At 36.5% G+C, this 17,864-nt stretch overlaps 3 protein-coding genes across 6 annotated transcripts in view; all 3 read left to right on the top strand.

Annotated features, from left to right (window-relative positions):
• The first annotated feature begins 305 nt into the window (after nucleotides 1–305).
• LOC126919690 (uncharacterized) lies at nucleotides 306–3,010 on the top strand. The gene is made up of 2 exons (XM_050729182.1): nucleotides 306–1,940; nucleotides 2,474–3,010. The coding sequence occupies exon 1, from the start codon at nucleotides 587–589 to the stop codon at nucleotides 1,928–1,930; it is 1,344 nt and encodes a 447-aa protein (XP_050585139.1). The 5' UTR covers nucleotides 306–586; the 3' UTR covers nucleotides 1,931–1,940; nucleotides 2,474–3,010.
• A 143-nt stretch (nucleotides 3,011–3,153) lies between these two features.
• Nucleotides 3,154–10,375, top strand: LOC126919691 (protein tipE). 3 transcript variants are annotated; one of them, XM_050729184.1, is made up of 4 exons: nucleotides 3,154–3,965; nucleotides 4,448–4,706; nucleotides 5,442–5,609; nucleotides 6,091–10,375. In XM_050729184.1, the coding sequence occupies exons 1-4, from the start codon at nucleotides 3,680–3,682 to the stop codon at nucleotides 6,134–6,136; spliced, it is 759 nt and encodes a 252-aa protein (XP_050585141.1). In that variant the 5' UTR covers nucleotides 3,154–3,679; the 3' UTR covers nucleotides 6,137–10,375. The 3 variants fall into 3 exon arrangements, with proteins under 3 accessions (XP_050585141.1, XP_050585140.1, XP_050585142.1); XM_050729183.1 differs by having other exon boundaries at nucleotides 6,070–10,375; XM_050729185.1 differs by having other exon boundaries at nucleotides 5,442–5,620.
• Nucleotides 10,376–10,476: 101 nt separating this feature from the next.
• The window catches only part of LOC126919689 (uncharacterized), a 31,606-nt gene continuing 24,218 nt past the window's right edge, over nucleotides 10,477–17,864 (top strand). Inside the window, exons 1-3 of one of the 2 annotated variants that reach the window (XM_050729180.1) lie at nucleotides 10,477–12,545; nucleotides 15,796–16,191; nucleotides 17,193–17,403. In XM_050729180.1, the coding sequence (XP_050585137.1) occupies nucleotides 16,049–16,191; nucleotides 17,193–17,403 (354 nt within the window). In that variant the 5' untranslated portion in view covers nucleotides 10,477–12,545; nucleotides 15,796–16,048. Of the gene's footprint in view, nucleotides 12,546–15,795; nucleotides 16,227–17,192; nucleotides 17,404–17,864 lie in introns of those variants that run through there. The other variant, XM_050729181.1, reaches the window with a different exon arrangement.

The raw sequence follows: 17,864 nt of genomic DNA, 5'->3' as shown, positions 1-17,864 counted from the left end.
GCAGCCTCGTCCTGCTGTAAAAAGAACACGGTGACACGAACTCGCGAGAAACTCTGACGTGGTTATCTTGGAGATCACGATGTGGAAGCTAGACTGATCTTAAACTTCGTCGAAATTTTATCGGTGGAATTCGCAACGGTTTATCTTCCTATTTCAAGGGACCAAATAAGTGGTATAATGAAAAAATCAGACACGGAGAAGCTTCGTGAATAACATCAGGTCGAATGACTAACAGCTGGAGTATGATAAACATTATTCTGGAGAAGCATTCTTGAATAAATGTTCGAGCTACTCATGGTACGTTAATGGTACGTACAATCTACGAAATTTATAAATCCATGTATTGATAAAACGTCAATGACTTCGACCGTGCACACCTCATAGCTTCTATTCCCTTTAATCGTCGAACGGTCGGAAGAACAAGGAAGATCACATATTTAGAGAACAATGATGTAGAAAATTCACCAGAGTAGTACATAGACACGATGGACAGGCTGACGTAGGATGTAAAATCTCGGAATAATTCATTGTTCCTTGACATCAGGATCTTCTTGGTGATCGAATCGAGCTCGATAAACTCGACACGATGCCCAAGCAAGTGCCAGTGGAGAATTTGGTGATCCCGCCGCAGGACGGTCGGATATGCGGGACGATTTGCATCTGCCAGATGACGGCGGTGTTATCCTTCGTCGCTCTGGTTTATCTGACCGTGGCGATTTACATGCCGAGCACGCGAGCGTTTCAATCTGGTATCAGCGAGATACCAGTGATGTGCACGACAATACGCGCGGTCAACGCGGATAATTGTGAATGGGGCAGCTGTGGAGAGTGGTGTCTGTCGAAAACATCCGGCCCTTGCGTCCAGATTCATGTAAATCTCCGCAGAAACGGCTCGGCGATCATATTAGCGAACTGTACCAATACCACGAACAAGACCTGTTACGGTATCGATCAGGAAAACGCGAAGAAATCGAAATGCATCGCGGACGAGTGTCGCAATCTCACCGGTACGTTCAACTGTACGTCTGGTGTATGCATTAATATCACAGACGCGTTCGAGTGTATATTCCACGACACGGATCCACCGATGAAATGTTCCGGTAGACGCGGTAAGATAACCTGCATAGACATAGACGGTCTATTTAATTGTAACCGTGGAACCTGTGAACGAATTAGAACACCCTACAACTGCGACCGTAGGTGCGTCGATATCCCGACCAGGAACAAAAATATGATTTTATTGAGCGGCGATAAGGTTTATCTGAGTCAATGCGAGAGAGCTATAGACGTCGAGACGAATCGGGAAATCTGGCACGAGGATCGTGGTGACGTCATGATGGCGTCCTGTTATGGAATATTCAACTCCACCTTGGGCGTCGAAGCTGTTGATTGTATCAATGGATCCGTTCTAGAGAAAGATCTTCTCTCTGATCTGACGAATTTCACCTATCTATCATATCTCAACATATTCGCGACAAAACCACTGGATGAAACCAGAATGGTTGCTCCACCAGAACAAGATCTTATCATCGCTAACGAAAGTCGTCTGCTAATTAATCTCGAGGGTTGCGTCAATACTCTACGCGAGGAATGTAAAGAATTCCTTCACGTATATGGGAAGGATGGTTCTGATCATAACGCACGCGCTAGATTTCCATGTTATTACGCTGAGGGTGACACTGGAATCGTTGTATCCCGATTTAACCTGGAAAGCACTTACAAGGAGTTTCTAATCTCGTTGGTGTTTCCCAGTGTACTGTTCGTCATCAGTTGTCTGACGTTGATCTTTTGTCAGAGGACCGTGGTGGTCGGAGATGATGCCAAGATGAGATTTAAAGGCACAGTTGGTGCCGGCCTCACGTCGATAGAGAAGAGCGCTTCGGGTAACCTAGGGGATGCTGGCGGAGGAAACTCTGCTATGGCGCTCTGAGATCCGTCACGTAAGAATCGTTAAATAGAAATGAGACAAAGGTTATAAGGCATCTACATATAGCATTGAAGGGTTCTAAATGGGTTTACAGAACATTAAAAATATACTTTGAAACTTTTCAAGCGTCTACTGGAGAAAATAAAGAGTTTTACAAAATATAGAAAGGAAACAATTAGATAATCCACCGTGATAATATGTGCAGGCTTTTAGAAGCTATTCCCTTTGAAAACTACTTGACAAATTAATTATCGATTGCACGAAATTTTCTGCACAATATTTACATAGTCGTTGTAGAAGAATTACATTTGAATGCAATTCACTAAAAAGATTGAAATCCTATTTAATTCATTGGAAACGAGTTGTTTGAGATAATTAAGATTAACATGTATTAAGAACCAATTAAATCGTAGCGTTTAGAACAATTTGTTCAACAATCTGATAAAGCAATAGTCACCAATGTTCAGAAAACTGTGTAGAGTTTTGAAGCGAGTAATTTCATAGTAGAACAGGAATTTTATGCGACATACTCTTTTCTGTTTGCAGGCATTCCCCTCCTGGAGGAGAGTCCGGCTCGTCAGTCGATATTCTCCCTGCGCGGGCATTATTAAGGTGTAGGGAGGGGGGGAACGCGTGGTTGAAATTCTCATCTTGCAAAAAAAACAAAAACTACAAAACAAAATATACAAACACTTCTGCAGAAAGCGCAAACTATCTTTGAAAAACAAGCAAAAATATACAAAGAGAGAGAGAGAGAGAGAGAGAGAAAGAGCAAGCGGTCAAGAACAAGTACCAAAAAAAAGCAAACAAGATTTTTCCTACTTGCACTGCCTGCACACTAAAAACAAAGAAAGGAACACTTTTGAGAGTTCACGTGCTTTTTTCAAATATTCGCGTCACTGCACGCATGCATGAGCGCGGATGAATCGCTTTGAGAAGTTCATACGACCGGATGCGCGATATAGCTCTCGCCTGTCTCTCTTCTGCTGACAAGGAAGAAGAAGAATCCTGAATTTGGACTCGACCAATTCATTTTTCGGATACGACGGGAAAACGTAACTAGAAAAAAAAAAAAAAAATAAATAGAAGGAAAAAGCAGACAATTCGGCGTCTTTTACACGTGACACAACATTCGTCGGTAGCTTTTAAGTGTCCCCCTTCTGATTGATTCGCCGTGACAGTAGATAAGAACCATTTATTACATATAGCTCTACGTATCAAGGCTAAGCAATTCTTACTGTAATCACACTAACACCACGAAACCACATTCAGAACCGAAGGACGTACCTTGCTGGTAAATGATCGATCGATCCCTGCACAGCTGGCAACAAGCCCACAGAGAAACATTTGACAAACTCGTTGCTTAATGTATCTTTTGAATGTATTCGATGCTTCTCGTATAATCGGTAGAATAATAATAAGTTGAACAATCAAAACTTATCGTCAATTTACAGTGCAAGAAGACGAACGGAAAACGTAACAATTCGGTAATTGATAATTTGGAAACTCCAATAATTTTATTTGGACGTTACACGGAAACGGAGAAGAAAAATTCTTTCGCAAAACGTTGTGTGAAAATAAGGTTTCTTGACTCGAAATCAAAAGAAAAATTTCAGAGAAGTCCAAACAACGTTAATTGGATATTAATCTCGTATCTTTAGAGACGAAGAAAGTTTTTAATATTTGAACGAACAGGGTCCAAGTGACCCGTACAATAGAGCAATCATTGATTCCGACGAGTCGACGGTGATCATGGGTGCCCAGGAAGAGGACACTAAGTCCAGCACCTTGGGTGGGGTGCTACCGGTGGTGGAAGTAGCATCCTTAATGGAGAAAGCGAAATTTTACACGTCCCTCTGCTTGGGTACCACAGCCATCCTTGCTGTCTTTGCCTTCCTTTTTCTAATACCTTTCGTTGTGGAACCGGCAATTTCCACGATTTTGGCCGACTTCTCTCCTCACGCTGTGGCCTGTGTCGTCACTGATCATGTTTACGCTGAGGGACTAAAAAATTGCTCTTGGGCAAGCTGTAGAGAAGGTAAATTTTGAGTTTTCCTAACACTATAAGTTTGATATTCTATTTCAGTTAATTCTTCTCGGTTCTAACACATAAAACAGATATATGTAAATATAGAATATAGCGACGAGCATAGCAACGAGATGATATTTACGTTATTTACATATTCATAATACTATATTATTATTAATTAGGAAAATATGAAAATTCTCTTTATTACAGCTTTTAAAAGCATTTATACTTATTAAGCATGAATCAATTGGAATGAAATGTTGAATGTTGCTTGAATCGTAAAAAGTTAAACGTATACTCCTTTTTCTATTCTCTGTGAAGAATCACATCCTGTGTATAATCATTTTATTAATTTATAAATAATTTTAAGAAGCTTTCTCTAATAATAATGATTGATGTGAATTCTAAATTTGAGAAATTCGTATACATTTAATAGTATTTATGTACTAAAAATTTGCATAGATATATTAATAGATTTTTCTCGATTGTAGGTTGTACTAGCGCCGCGCTTCGTTGTCATCAGATCAGGGTGAACTATACGAGATTAACGTTCGAGGAATTCGTGGCAAAACCTTTGGGTTCCATTTCCTGGGATGTCTCGGACACGAAATTCTTCGTAAACACGGAAGGCTGCGGTTACCCACCCAGGGTGAACTGTTCCGATTTTGCTAAGAAATACGGATATTCGAACATGGGAAAGATATTCCCCTGTTACTACAGCAGAACGCACCCAGAGACTGTCGTTGCAAGGTATAATCACAGTATCATGTTCGTGATAAATACGCTAGCGAAAGCACGAAACGTGTCATGCTTTCAGCGTATCGACATTAATGTGGCAAATACTGCTTTATCATTATGATACATTTAAATTCTCGTATCTATATGAAACTATATTCCACTGAAAGTTTGTTGTGTTAATACGCTCACGCAAATCAACTTTGTTTGTTAGAAATATCACAGTCCGTGTTTTTCTACATCAAAAGAATTGGAAATATTCTTCTCTGGTTATGAAATTACAAATGATTCTATAATTGGGCTATGTTACGAGACCTTGTTTCGTACTATATAATTCTTGTCGACCTACTTTCTTTTAACCGGGTCATTGAAATAAAAACTTCTAAAACTATGGTATTACAAGTTAATAAAAGCAATTTCTGTTAGGTTCTTGTAAGCGCATTAGATAGAAGCGCTCAATAAATAGGCACCATGATGATTTTTTACTCTTTCTATAGTGATAAACAGTCAAAATTATTAATCTCATACGATCGAGTCTAGTCCAGAGAAGATATTTGATGAGAGATTAGTGAACGATGCACATATTGTTTTCTACATACTGAAAAATTAGTACGATCTAATAAGAATGATATAATTTTTAATAAAAATGAAGCGATATGTGAAAGAATAGAAATAAAGAAATTTTTCTGTCTTCTCTGATTAGTAGGGTAATAAAAATCAGTAGAGTAGATACTATGAATATATTTCTAGGTACTCTTGGGATGAAAATCTGAGGCATCTAGTGCTAGCGTTGGTGGTGCCTACAGTTCTTTTTGGAGTATCCCTCGGTGTATTATGTTATTGGTACTGTCCACCAATGGGCAAGAGCTGCGGAGGGCCAGGTCGTAACCTGATTGACAAGTACGCGAGGAAGGAAGAGTAAGTAACGTGTATGTATGCAGTGCCCAGTGAGGCTAGAAGAACCTATATACCTTATTTACATTCTAGAATTGCTTCAAGGAATTAATGTCTTTATTCCATAAAATATGCTAAAATAATATTTTATTAAAGAATCGTAAAGCTCAAAAGCTATTACCTACGTTGCTAGATTTTAAACGAAAAATATGTTCATCACTATATTCTAAATAAAAGATTCTATTTTAAATCGACTTCTCGAAAAATTTACTTTATCCATTTGTATCACTCGTCTAGCAAACCTATGATACAGTAAAAATAATAGAAACAGAAAGAAATACAATACCAAATTCAATTCAACGTAGAACTATAAAGAATTAATATAGCAGTTACTTTATTCGAACTAAAAATATAATAACTCCTCGAAGCAATACTGCTGCATTATATTTTAACAAAGAGACCCTGCTGTATTTTCTATCACAAGTTTTCTGTTGCATTCGTACAGTATCCTGGGAGAGGACGAGTTCGAGGAGGACGAGGAAGAATACTGACTACTACCAAGGGCTCACCCCCCAGCGCGGGAGTGACGCCGAAGGAATTACTGAAAATCCCCCAGCGTACTTTACGCTCTAAATGTAAGCGATCGTTCGAAAGCAATAGCAACGTTCAGGAAATTCCAGCAACGGACATAGAATGCAATTCATTCTCGTAACTCGCGTCAGCTCGTCTGACCCTGTTTCGACTTCTACTACTTACGATCGATCTTAACTTGTCGCAAAACATTGCACATGCGCTTAATCGATTGCTTTCATTAAAGAAAATTGGTAACCACGCTAACTTTGCTATTTAAACCTTGCCTATGGACCATTCTTAATTCTTACACGGTCTAATCTAATTATTTCCCCTTCTAACTTGCAATAAATCAAAATTAATGTTGTACACCCTTATTGCGAGCAAAATGATTCCTTTCTAAAGACTTCCCCGTGATAAAGTGTAGTACAAACCGAAATTAATCTAAGATCGTTCTGTTCGACCATATTGTGGGATCGTACATCGAAAGTGCTATCGTATTTTCGCCCTGTGGGGAAAGTGTCTGCCCCTTACGAATTAATATCTGAGATGTTTGCGATATTTTTACACCGAGTTACCGTGGAACCAAACAGAAACGATCAATGACACAAACGATCGTGCAACTATTGTTCGAGGTATAATCGCGATGTTTTTTCGATATCACACGTAATTACTTTGCGAGATTTTTATATACAAACGCAATAAACTCCAATAGGGGAGAAAGGAAGTTGTTCATCAATTTTTAGAGGTAAAGTAAGTTTGGTTAATCGACGGAAAAACTCAGTCTCGATCATCTACCAGTATTCCGAACGAGATTCAGAGATACGATGTGACATGGTGCGCCTTCCTACAACGTGATAACATTAAACGTAAGGAACAAAATATTCAAGTGGCACATTTTACCGCAGCATTCGTTCGTAATAAGATAAATGAGATGTACTTGTGTACGTATTTGTAAGTCATGTTTCCCCAGACTCGGGTAAGATGACGTTTGAAACGATAAATAAGAAGATAATGTAAAAAGGAAAAGAGAGGAATGAAATATTTTTCGAAGCAGCACAGTATCGATATCGATTTGACATTTGATGTTGCTTTGAATATTTTGAAATCACAATTGAACGAAATTTGGAAAGTTTATTATGTGAAATATCATTTTACCCAGATCTGCTTGTATTTGAGCCGATGATCGAAGGAAATAAGGAACTGAGGGTTTGTACGTCGCGGAAAAGGAACAGTCGATTCGTCAAACATTTCAACAAAAAAAGAAAAAATCAAAATCCTGCGCAGGCTCGTATCACGCGAGCGTACGTTTCAGTACGATCATTTCAGTATTTCTATTCGGAATGTTTCAAACCGATAATTATATTCGGCGATGGAAGTTAACAGTGAGATAAAGAGGAGGGAAAAGAATATTTTCGACTTGAAAATTATATCAAAATAAAAACGAGAACCGTAGTGCTTTCGCGTATGATCGCAAGATTAGAATGACGAATCTACACGGCTATTTTTGCAATAAGAGCGAAGGAAAAACTCGTAGTTAAAATTCTAATTTTCGAAGTGAATGAAACGTAAGAAATACAGAAGAGGCAGTAACGCGATCGTCTCCAGGATCTGTCTTCGCACCAAAGGATAAAACTCGTAGTTTAAGTTTAGCCCGTAAGTTAAGTCTGTGAATATAATCGATTACCGTAACGAGATCGATACAATGATTGTTACAAATTTTTTACGCAGACGCAAGTCGCGTCGTGGTCTAGTTAGGACAAACAAACGTATTTGCATAAAGCGCAGGTGCACGCATGCACGTATCGCGCGCAGTAGTTTATAGCTGTAGATATCGGTTTTTCAGTTCAGTTTTCCAAAAGGGACAAGCGATGTGCGTTCCATAAGCTCCGAAACAACATGACCTGCCGAGCCAATAACTTAGTGAATTCATTAGCAATAATTCTCAATTTATATCTAAAAGAATTTTGAAACGCTTAATCAATTTATTTGCCGTACGGTGAATTTTATAAAATGTGAACTTAATCTTAGAAACCAGATGCCTAGCGCACTTTAATGAAAAGAAATTACATAAAAGCTATAAGCAAAATTACTATACAAAAGGAGTACAAAATAATTCTTTTAAGGAAAGATATATAGTCAACATTAAAAAATATTTTAAAATAGACATCACTACAAATCCAACATTTCTAAGATCTTATTCATATTTTATGAGAAAACTTGTACAAAATAGATTTGCAAATAATTCATCTTAGATATTTACCAAAATTTGATATTATTAGGCTAATGACCACTGTCGATATATTCAGTGGAATTGTTTATATATTATTTGTACAGTACTTACCAATTATATATCAATTATATATTAATTATATAATAATATATAAGGATATCTTACGTTAAATCGTTAGCTTTATATGGGTGGAATAGCAACGAGTTACGCAGTTGTTTCGAAGCGTACGGAAACTACATCGCGAACCTGTACATCTAGAATGGTTGTGAATCCTTACTTGGCCTTACTCTAGGCATCCAGCAAGTTGGCACGATTCGCCTCGAATGAGATGCGAATTCCAACGGAGCCTGCGTTTCGGCACTCATTCCCCACTCGAAGCTTGCTAATCGATTTCCGTTCTGCGCGTGCCAGCGATTGATCGATGGATCGCAAGCGCGCCTTCCAAAATTAAACGGACGAAATCTTCTCTCTTGCACTTTTTGTGGTCACGTGAAACTTTTGCTCAAAGACGCTCAACTCACGGGACGATGAGGTCGATTAAAAATAGTATTAATCGGTGCAAAAAAGAAAGAAAATTTGAAAAATGTGGACATTTTTTGAATGGAATTTGAGACACTAATTAGCAGACTGCGGATGTTTATACATTTTTTAGAAATTGAAATGTGCGACGATATGAAAATTGTGAACAGATATATGTTTAGATTCCGTTTCTTCATCAAAACGATGTTTTTGGTTCCATTTCTTCGGTAATCAGTTTTTTAATTAGATTCTACGTTTTAATCCTGTCTCTTTAGTAAAAACTTCTGTTTAAGTTCTATCCCTCTTATAAAAGTATGGGTTTGCATAAACATCCGCATAGAAAACTAGCGCGATATGAGTTAAAATTTTGCAATGATCGAGCATCGAAAATTCTGTAAGTCGATCTATTGAATGATTGTCGTCTCCCTTAGATGGACACATGAGAAAAGATTATTTAACTTTGATCGAAGTAAATGTTTCCTAACCACGAGAAATTTCGACCATCGAATCATGATTACAAATACATTTATAATGCATTGTGCTTGATCAACATACACGCGAGTATCGAGTATCGTTTCGAAAAATTCAAGCACAAATTCGTGGACTTCTTCGTCCATGGGAAAAAGTGCTCATTCAACTTCGAGCACTTCCATATCTCTCATATCAGATCGGTTTAGTGCCAATTCGTTAGTCCATTAGAATCTCGCGAATGACCATCGAGTTAAACGTATTTAGAATCATCGGTCGCGGGAGAAGACGTCGATACAATTAGATAGATTATACGAAATTCTTAGGAGATCGAGATATTTACTGAAAAGTGATAATCGAAAACAAGATAGCGTCATTGGTAAACAGCTAGAATAAATATTAACCAGTGGTTAAAATTAATCAATGAAATGAAAAGAGATGAAACGAAAATTCCATAGGCGGTTACAGATTAGAAAGCAGCGATTAATTGTAAAGTATCTATTTCTATCGATACTTATGTATAATACGCTCTATCGCATGTTACTTGATTATTCTAACGTACCTGCACTTAATATAGTTAAGCTGTTACATCGATTTTCTTCCTATATTCTATTTCACTCTGTCTCTTCGTTTCTTTCCCTCCCTTTCTCGATAAAAATTTCTTCTAGCCTGTAGAAATATCTCGATCAGTATTCCTTCGCCTCCTCTCTTTCCTATTCTTCTCCTAATCTATTAATATTCTTTCCAATTGATGATATAAAAAATACAAAAACAGGGAGAATGCTCTACGAGCTTCCTGGTTCTATACTCAAGAATTTTAGACCTCATCGAAGAAAACATTATTGTTCACCGCTTCGTGCGTATCATTATAAAGTCCTGAATACATTGTACATAATATATTATATATAACATATTCGTTTTCTGCGATACTAACGGACTATTGTAAATAAAAGATTGTACGATTTCGTTTGAAATATACAGAAACACGTTTTCTGTTAAATGTATTTTCCTTTACAACATCCAGTACAATTTTTTTTTCATAGAATTTAAAATTTCTCTTTCTTGCTAAATTTCCATTTTAATTTTCATGAATAAATGAATTTCTTTCATTGGTAAAATATTTTAATAAATCATAATCGCGGAAGATTAATGAATATTTTGCCATAAAATACCTCCGCGTAGACGAAATGTCTTTTTCAATATGAAACGATATACTCTGTATTCGAGTTTCATTTGTTTGCGATTTTATTTGCGACTATACTTTATGTAACGATAGCAATCCTTTGAAAAGCTTTTAAGCTCCAGTATGTATACCGCGCTTAATCCTTACTAAGCGTTCGAAAATATTGAATCACTGTAACAAAATGTTGAATTAACGAGAAGTTTATTTTTTTTATAACAAAACTACTAAATAAAAGCAAACTTTAATAATATGAAAAGTAATTACGATGTGCATCAGAGTTTTTCAATAATATAAAGTTTACGCGCGATTTTTATGTTTTCAGCCTTCTTTTCTAATCTTTTTTAATACTCCGGTTTAATCAAGCGTTACACAAGGAAATTTGCTTAACGAGATTCAATATGTTTACATCAAAATGATGCCTCTTAAAGCTCCCAGATCGTTCGTCAAATATTTGTGCTGCATTAAACTATTCAAACCGTGGTAAGACTATTATGCTTGCTAGTGGGAAAATTTTCGAATTGTTTAATACATTATGTAATTACATCAAAGAGCGAGAAATTTACTAACAAGAGAGAACTACAGGTACACGAAACAATGCAATTTTGCAATTACTCGAGATTCTATGGGGCTGAAATGGAAATTGTATATGTATGTTATTACTAAGTCCTATAGAACTGTCCTATAGAACAAAATTAATCAAGATGATCAAAAGTTCGTAATTGGATACGTTTATGTTTTCTAATTGAAGAATATTCCGACTTTTGTTAGTAGGAAATATTATCTATATATTAATAATAAATCATTATTAACAAGTACAAGGAATTTCTTCACGTAACATAGTAGTTTAAAGGCTAAAATTAAACCTGTCAACTCGATACCATAAAATAATGTACCTGATAATACGATCTGTAATGTGACGATCGTGAAAATTAGCAACAGGTTAATTTAAGATATGAATATTAAATCACGTATAAACAGATTAAGAAGTTTCTAAGAGAAGCTTTTCAAATTGGAATCTCAACATTTTCAACATCTGCGTGATCAAAACAATGTTCTGCAATACTGATAAGATATGGAAGTTATGAGTATAGTAGAATAAATCATGATATACATTACACACCAAGTAACCACTATATATACCTATGAATAAATGCAAAGCGACAATACCAGCTAAAACGTAAATTTATAATACCAATAGTTTAACGAACAGTCAGTTCCAATCTACCAAAAACGTAACATCACCATCCTCCCCACAGAACGTTCGAAAACTGTTTAATCAACGAAACGTAATGTCCAACAAACCATGAGTCAGCATGAAAGAAGCGGAGGTCAGCATTGACTTGACCCTCACTAATTAATCAGCTTTTACAGGGGAAGTCGCAAACGCGTATACGCATTCGAGGGCAAAATAGTCATAGGTAGGTTTCGAGGTACGTAGGGAAGATTCGAGCGCCTCGGGCGTTCTGTCAGCCGCTCTCGTAATATAAAGGAACACCGGCGAGGCCCCATAAACGCAGAGCCGTGACGGTGCTTCAGGGCGCAAGCTCGGTATGGGAGAGCTTGCGAGCCATATACTCGACGACCAGCCTTGTTTTCAAATAGTCGTGCAGATTGCGTAGGTACCTCGCGGTCGTTCGACGCAGTATAAACTGGAGGAGATTTCTTGTTCTCCTCGCAGATGTCAACGCACCGCGGGAAGCAATGACATCGAGAAAGATGGATGGAAATGAAAACTCGAGTAGCTCGTGTCGTTATTGACCGGTTTTTTTATCGCGACCGTTTCGAAATCACATCGACCAGACCTTTCGCCGCAAGCGAATCTCGCTTCTATCGATACATATCGAGGATCCCTGCGATATCGCCGTGTGTGATTGCGTTCCAGAACTCCGTAAAACTCGAGTGAATTTTTTTCGGTGAATCTCGTTGAGCCTCGTGCATTTCAATCGAAATTTTTGTTTATGCATCTGCCACGATTTCAAGATTTCAGGTAAAATTTAAATATTTTATAAATCATGTTTGATGTTGGTTAACTCATGTTTGATCGAAATTATTGTAATTTAGATTGTTCCGAAAGTTTTATGTTTGAAAAAGTTACATTAGGGAGAATGGAGTATAACTGACTTTTTAAAGTGAGAAAGGAAGTGATATTTAGCAAATTGTACGTGATCGAAGATATTTGACATTTAGTGCAAGTCTCGACAGACTTGAAGGTAGAAGATGTGTTCGTACAACGTTGTTTGGAGGATGTGTCGCTGTGCATAAAAGTTTTGTAATATTCAAAGTTGATACAATGGAAATCGCGTACGTATTTCGTAGCAAAGGTTTAAAGTTTCGCGTTACTCCCGCGATCTTCATTCGAACTATAATATTAGAACTATACCATCAACTTAAGATTTTATCATTGATTTATGTCGATCATTTTCAGCCAAGTAAACGCTCTTGCGTTAAAAGAACGTAAATCTCAAACACTTAAGAATTGCAAATCTGATATTAACTAATTAATAACAATTATTTAACAACAATTATTTAATAACAAACTCACTTAAACCTACCTTTTATTGTTTTAGAAAATGGAACATTTTGGAATTAGTTAAATCATCATTATTAAACATCTACATTTATATTTGGGATTTTTCTGTGATTAAAATTTATTTCTCAAATTCCGAAATCCAAAATAAAACATTTCGGAATTAGTTATATCATCGTTGTTAGATATTTATATCTAGAATTTTTCAAATCTCAGAATCCAATATACTACTTCCAGAAAATTTTTTAAATACCACCGTTACGTTAGATCGTCGATAACGCACTATATTTAGCATAGCAAATATATCACGGTATTCGTATGCTAACATCGATTCGTCTACTCCTTGAATTCTCTTTGATGTCAACTTAACCATCGTTGAATCGTCTTGTCGTGAGAACTTTCAAGATACCCTACAACGGACCTGTTTATTCAAGCTTGAAAGTTTCCCAGAATCGATATGTATTATTTTCCTATGGTCGTTAAGCGATCGTCTCTTACGCAATAATGGGATTACGAGTATCTAATTGCACGTCATCCGGTGGAGTGCACCTGTTTACACTAGCGATACACATAACGAAGTTAAAACCCGGTAATTGCTTTAACTGCATTAAGCTTGGTACGCGAATAGCATGAAGCAAAAAAGGCGATGGGAAAAATCTAGGGAAAGAGACTAAAACTATCAGAGTTGAAGATAAAAAGTGATCGATAATCGTTTACGACCGTTCCAGAAGTATAATCTTAGTACAGAACGTATACATTCGTTAAAAGTCAAATTGTTTTATTCGACGTTATGGAATTTATAAAATAAAATATCTTTTTACATGTTCTACTTCACGAATTCATAAGTATTTCTCGTTAAAATCTATTAATCATTTAACGACGCACTTTTAACCTTCCTTTCTGTGAATCGACTCGATAATTTCCAAGACTTCTTGGATATTACGAGGATTCGCAGGAACGATGAGTCAAAAATCGATTTTCTGAAAGGCTACCAGACCATCGCGATATGATTCCTTAACGAGAGACCGCTTGTAAGGCTAAATGCCTAGAAGAGAGCTTCCAACAGAGTGAATCGATAGGAAGTTTCCGACCTTTGTATCTGTTCTAGAAAGGCGATTCGAAACTCCGTGAACTTTCCCTTTTCAATGGAGTATTTCACAGTCGAGCGGGCTTGAATTTCGTGGCGATTTCAACTCGAGCAACGATTGGTCGAATGAGTAGTATTCGCGGGTTGAGCCATTATTTGCTCGCATGTCAGTCTTGGGACCTTATGTAAAATCAACCACTTTACATAACCAGAAAATCAATGTTCCGCGCGACCTTTCATACTTCTGGTGATATCTTAATCAAGGTCAAATTTTTTGTATTTCGTGTGGAATATACTTTCGAACGCTGAATCGATCGGTTTATTTAGGAACCTGATATCTGAGAGAAGGTAAACAGTTTCGAATACATATGTCTGACTCGGTTACGTAGAATTCTTGCCAGCGCGCCGGGAACTCTAGGATCGATGAAACGCGGCCCGTATTCTCGAGAAGAATGTTTGAACTCAACCGGCGAGCTATCGAGACACCTGTTGTGAAGCGGACTCAAGCCTGGAAAATTCAACAGCTGTGGTAACTTCCTTCGAGAAAATTTCATGGCCGTCGGAATCGTAAATTAAATTATATTCTTAAAACGTTCTCCACCGTTTGTTTCCACGTGGAAGTAACAAAACCAATCGGTGCAAATAACTACCTCGGTTCCTCGATTTACGGGGAATAAAAATCGATGGCGCTAATAAGTCAATATTTCAGTAAATTGTAATAAAACTCTCTTCAATAGAGAAACTTGGCGAGAAAAATAGTATAAGTGTGTTTAGCAAAGATAAAATTTTTATAGTCTTTTTAAATAAAAAATGTGTCTTTGAACATGGTAATATATCGTCTATGTGGTTAATTTATCGGCAAAATAGATAGTATTCATAGAATTGCATCAATTTTATAAACCATAAAAAGCCCTTAGAACATTTTTAACTCGTCTTTTCGACTCTTACTACTTTTGTGATAAAAGAGCGATGTAAGTACAGAGAACGAGACATAAGATCGCCTTTAATTAGAGGTTCTTGTTCTATATATCTTCTATAAAGTCTACAATTTAACGTTCTTTCCTTTATACGTCACTCACCGTCAACTCACCATCTCATTCATACACTGCAATATAAATCTATTTATTAGTACGTATAGTAATCGAAAGCGTACAATTTTGTTTTATTAAAGTTTCACTTCATTCAAACGCTTTCTCAAATTAAAGATTCTGTCACTCCTATCGCTTTAATTCTCAATTAAAAAGGCGTCTATTCCTCAATCTTCAATCTATTCATATCTTTTGTGCAGAAATTCGTATCAATCAACGATCGGTCGAATAATTGTTCGATCTTTTCTACTAAAATTTAACTTCATCATCCGTCTTCTTTTAAAAGAGTTTGTCACTTCATATTCCTCGCTTTTCCTTCCAACCCTTCAATCATAAATTTCAAGTAAAATAAAATGCTACAGAAAACTAAAAAATTTTGTCATTTGTGTCACTTTACTTTTGATACATCGATTATAAATATCGGAATAAAATTCTTTACAAAATTCTATTCCTCAAATGTCAATCAATTTATTCATCATCACTGAAAGATTCGAATAAATAAAAGTCACGTTAACCGATCGCGTTTCTTTTCCAGAAAACTAGTATAAACAGGCGTTCTTCAAAGCTTCACGAACATTGCTTGCCTCGGTGAACTGTGATAAAACATGTGCTGATGACAAATAGAGTTTCTTTCTATCGAGAAACGATTTGTGCCGAGCAAGCCGAGAAATCGTCCGGCTCGAAGCGGATCCGAAGTTGATGAGAAGAGACTTTAGGTTAATCCGTTCAGAAATTACTGTTGGAGCACGGTTTCACGAAGGAAAAGAAGATTTAATTGGCTGCTCGCGATGGGTCGGAAGCACAAACGTCGCCTGATACCGGAACAGGATCGCAGGATATGCGGAATTATCTGTTTCTGTCAGTTCACCAATGTCACCAGCTGCGTGGCATTGGTTTATCTGAGCGTGGCAATCTATATGCCGGCCCACAGGTAAACGATAAGGCTGCATCGATTAATTGACCAAGGTCGGTAGTAATTAAGTTACGACTCCGCCGGCCTTAATTTCCTAGAGGAGATCTATAACTTGCACTCTATGACCCCAACTTTAACCCTCTATACCAGGAATGTTGTTTATGAGAAAAGAAATTACTATTCATTACAGCCTTTTTATTTCAAATTAGAAATAATGAATTAGTAATTGTCATAAATAGATTGCTTGTATCTCTTTACAAAATAATTTATCCATTAATTTTACTAATATCGGTAAATTGTCGAGTAACAAATTGCGAATTTAAAAATTTTACTTATACTATTGCTTTAATTTTGCAAAAGGAACAGAGATAAGTAGAAAATGAAGATTTAAAGAACGTAAATGTACAATACAATCGTAAATTTCATGGTATTACAGAGCGTTAATAATTTTACATTTGTCCTACACGGAAAATTACCTCAGAAATTACTAACCATTCAATCAATAACCATCAGAATGTCTGGATATTTATGAGTTATAGAGTGTATGTAGCGATGGTCAGTGTAATTTGGAAGAATAATCTGTTACGCGATAATACGGTAGCGAATATAATGATTCCATCTACACAATAGTGTAGACACTGGTGTAGATTCAATTCGAGGAACATCGATAAGTGTATGATCTTTGGAACTCTATAGGTTAAAGGTCAAATCTTAAATCGCGTAAGGTTTCTTAGAATCTTTTCGGTTGTTATGAACTATAAGTCATGTAGACGTCTTATTTTTCTTTTTTTTCTTTCTTTTTATATATATATATATAGTTACTTGTATCTGCTTTTGACGTCTGTTCGCATTTTAAAAATATCCTTCAATCACTTGTAATTTTATAAACGAGAGCGATCAATAATAATGCTATATCAACAAATTCATCGGCTTTTGTACTCTGTATATCGTATCGCATCATGCAAAAACCAAACCACTCGCAGCAAAATATTAACGAACGCGACGCAATTAATTTCCAGGGTCTTTAACGCTGGGATTGATCCGGATCCAGTCATGTGCCAAACCATTAATACCACCTTAGCCAATAATTGCGGCTGGGCAAGTTGCGGGGAGTGGTGCTTGACGAGAACCACAGGATTTTGTCCTCAAATTCACGCAGCAGTAAGAAGGAACGGAACCGACATCGTTTTCAAAAACTGCACTAATTTCAGCAGCATATCCTGTCCACAGGTTCGTTACTTATATTTTAATATTCGATGAACCAAATTTAATCCATTAAGGGCAAAACATTGAAACAATATCGGAAAATCACGTATTCACGTACTCACGTACTGAAAGACACGAATAAAACAACTTATATATTGTTTTGCTAAAGTATAAAAATGTATTACCCTAATAGACATTCTATAGAAATTCACTATACAAATTAGAGACACAAAGAATATTTTCATTTATGTTTTAAAGAAAAATGTTACGATCATAGTCTTAACGCTATGAAATTGTAAAACCTGGATAAGAAAAGAAATAGTAACGCAAAAGATATTCTTATTAAAAAAAAGTTCTTGACATTATTCTTTATAACTACAATGTGATAAAGTAGAATTTAATAATATAAATGGACTGAAAAAAAAGAAATGTCACGTTAGCATAGCGTTAGCTCTTAATGGATCACTGTATTTTATATCACTGGT

The sequence above is a fragment of the Bombus affinis genome, chromosome 8 (assembly GCF_024516045.1).
Source record: "Bombus affinis isolate iyBomAffi1 chromosome 8, iyBomAffi1.2, whole genome shotgun sequence".
Classification (NCBI taxonomy): domain Eukaryota; kingdom Metazoa; phylum Arthropoda; class Insecta; order Hymenoptera; family Apidae; genus Bombus; species Bombus affinis.
This window is presented reverse-complemented; position numbering and strand designations above follow the sequence as displayed.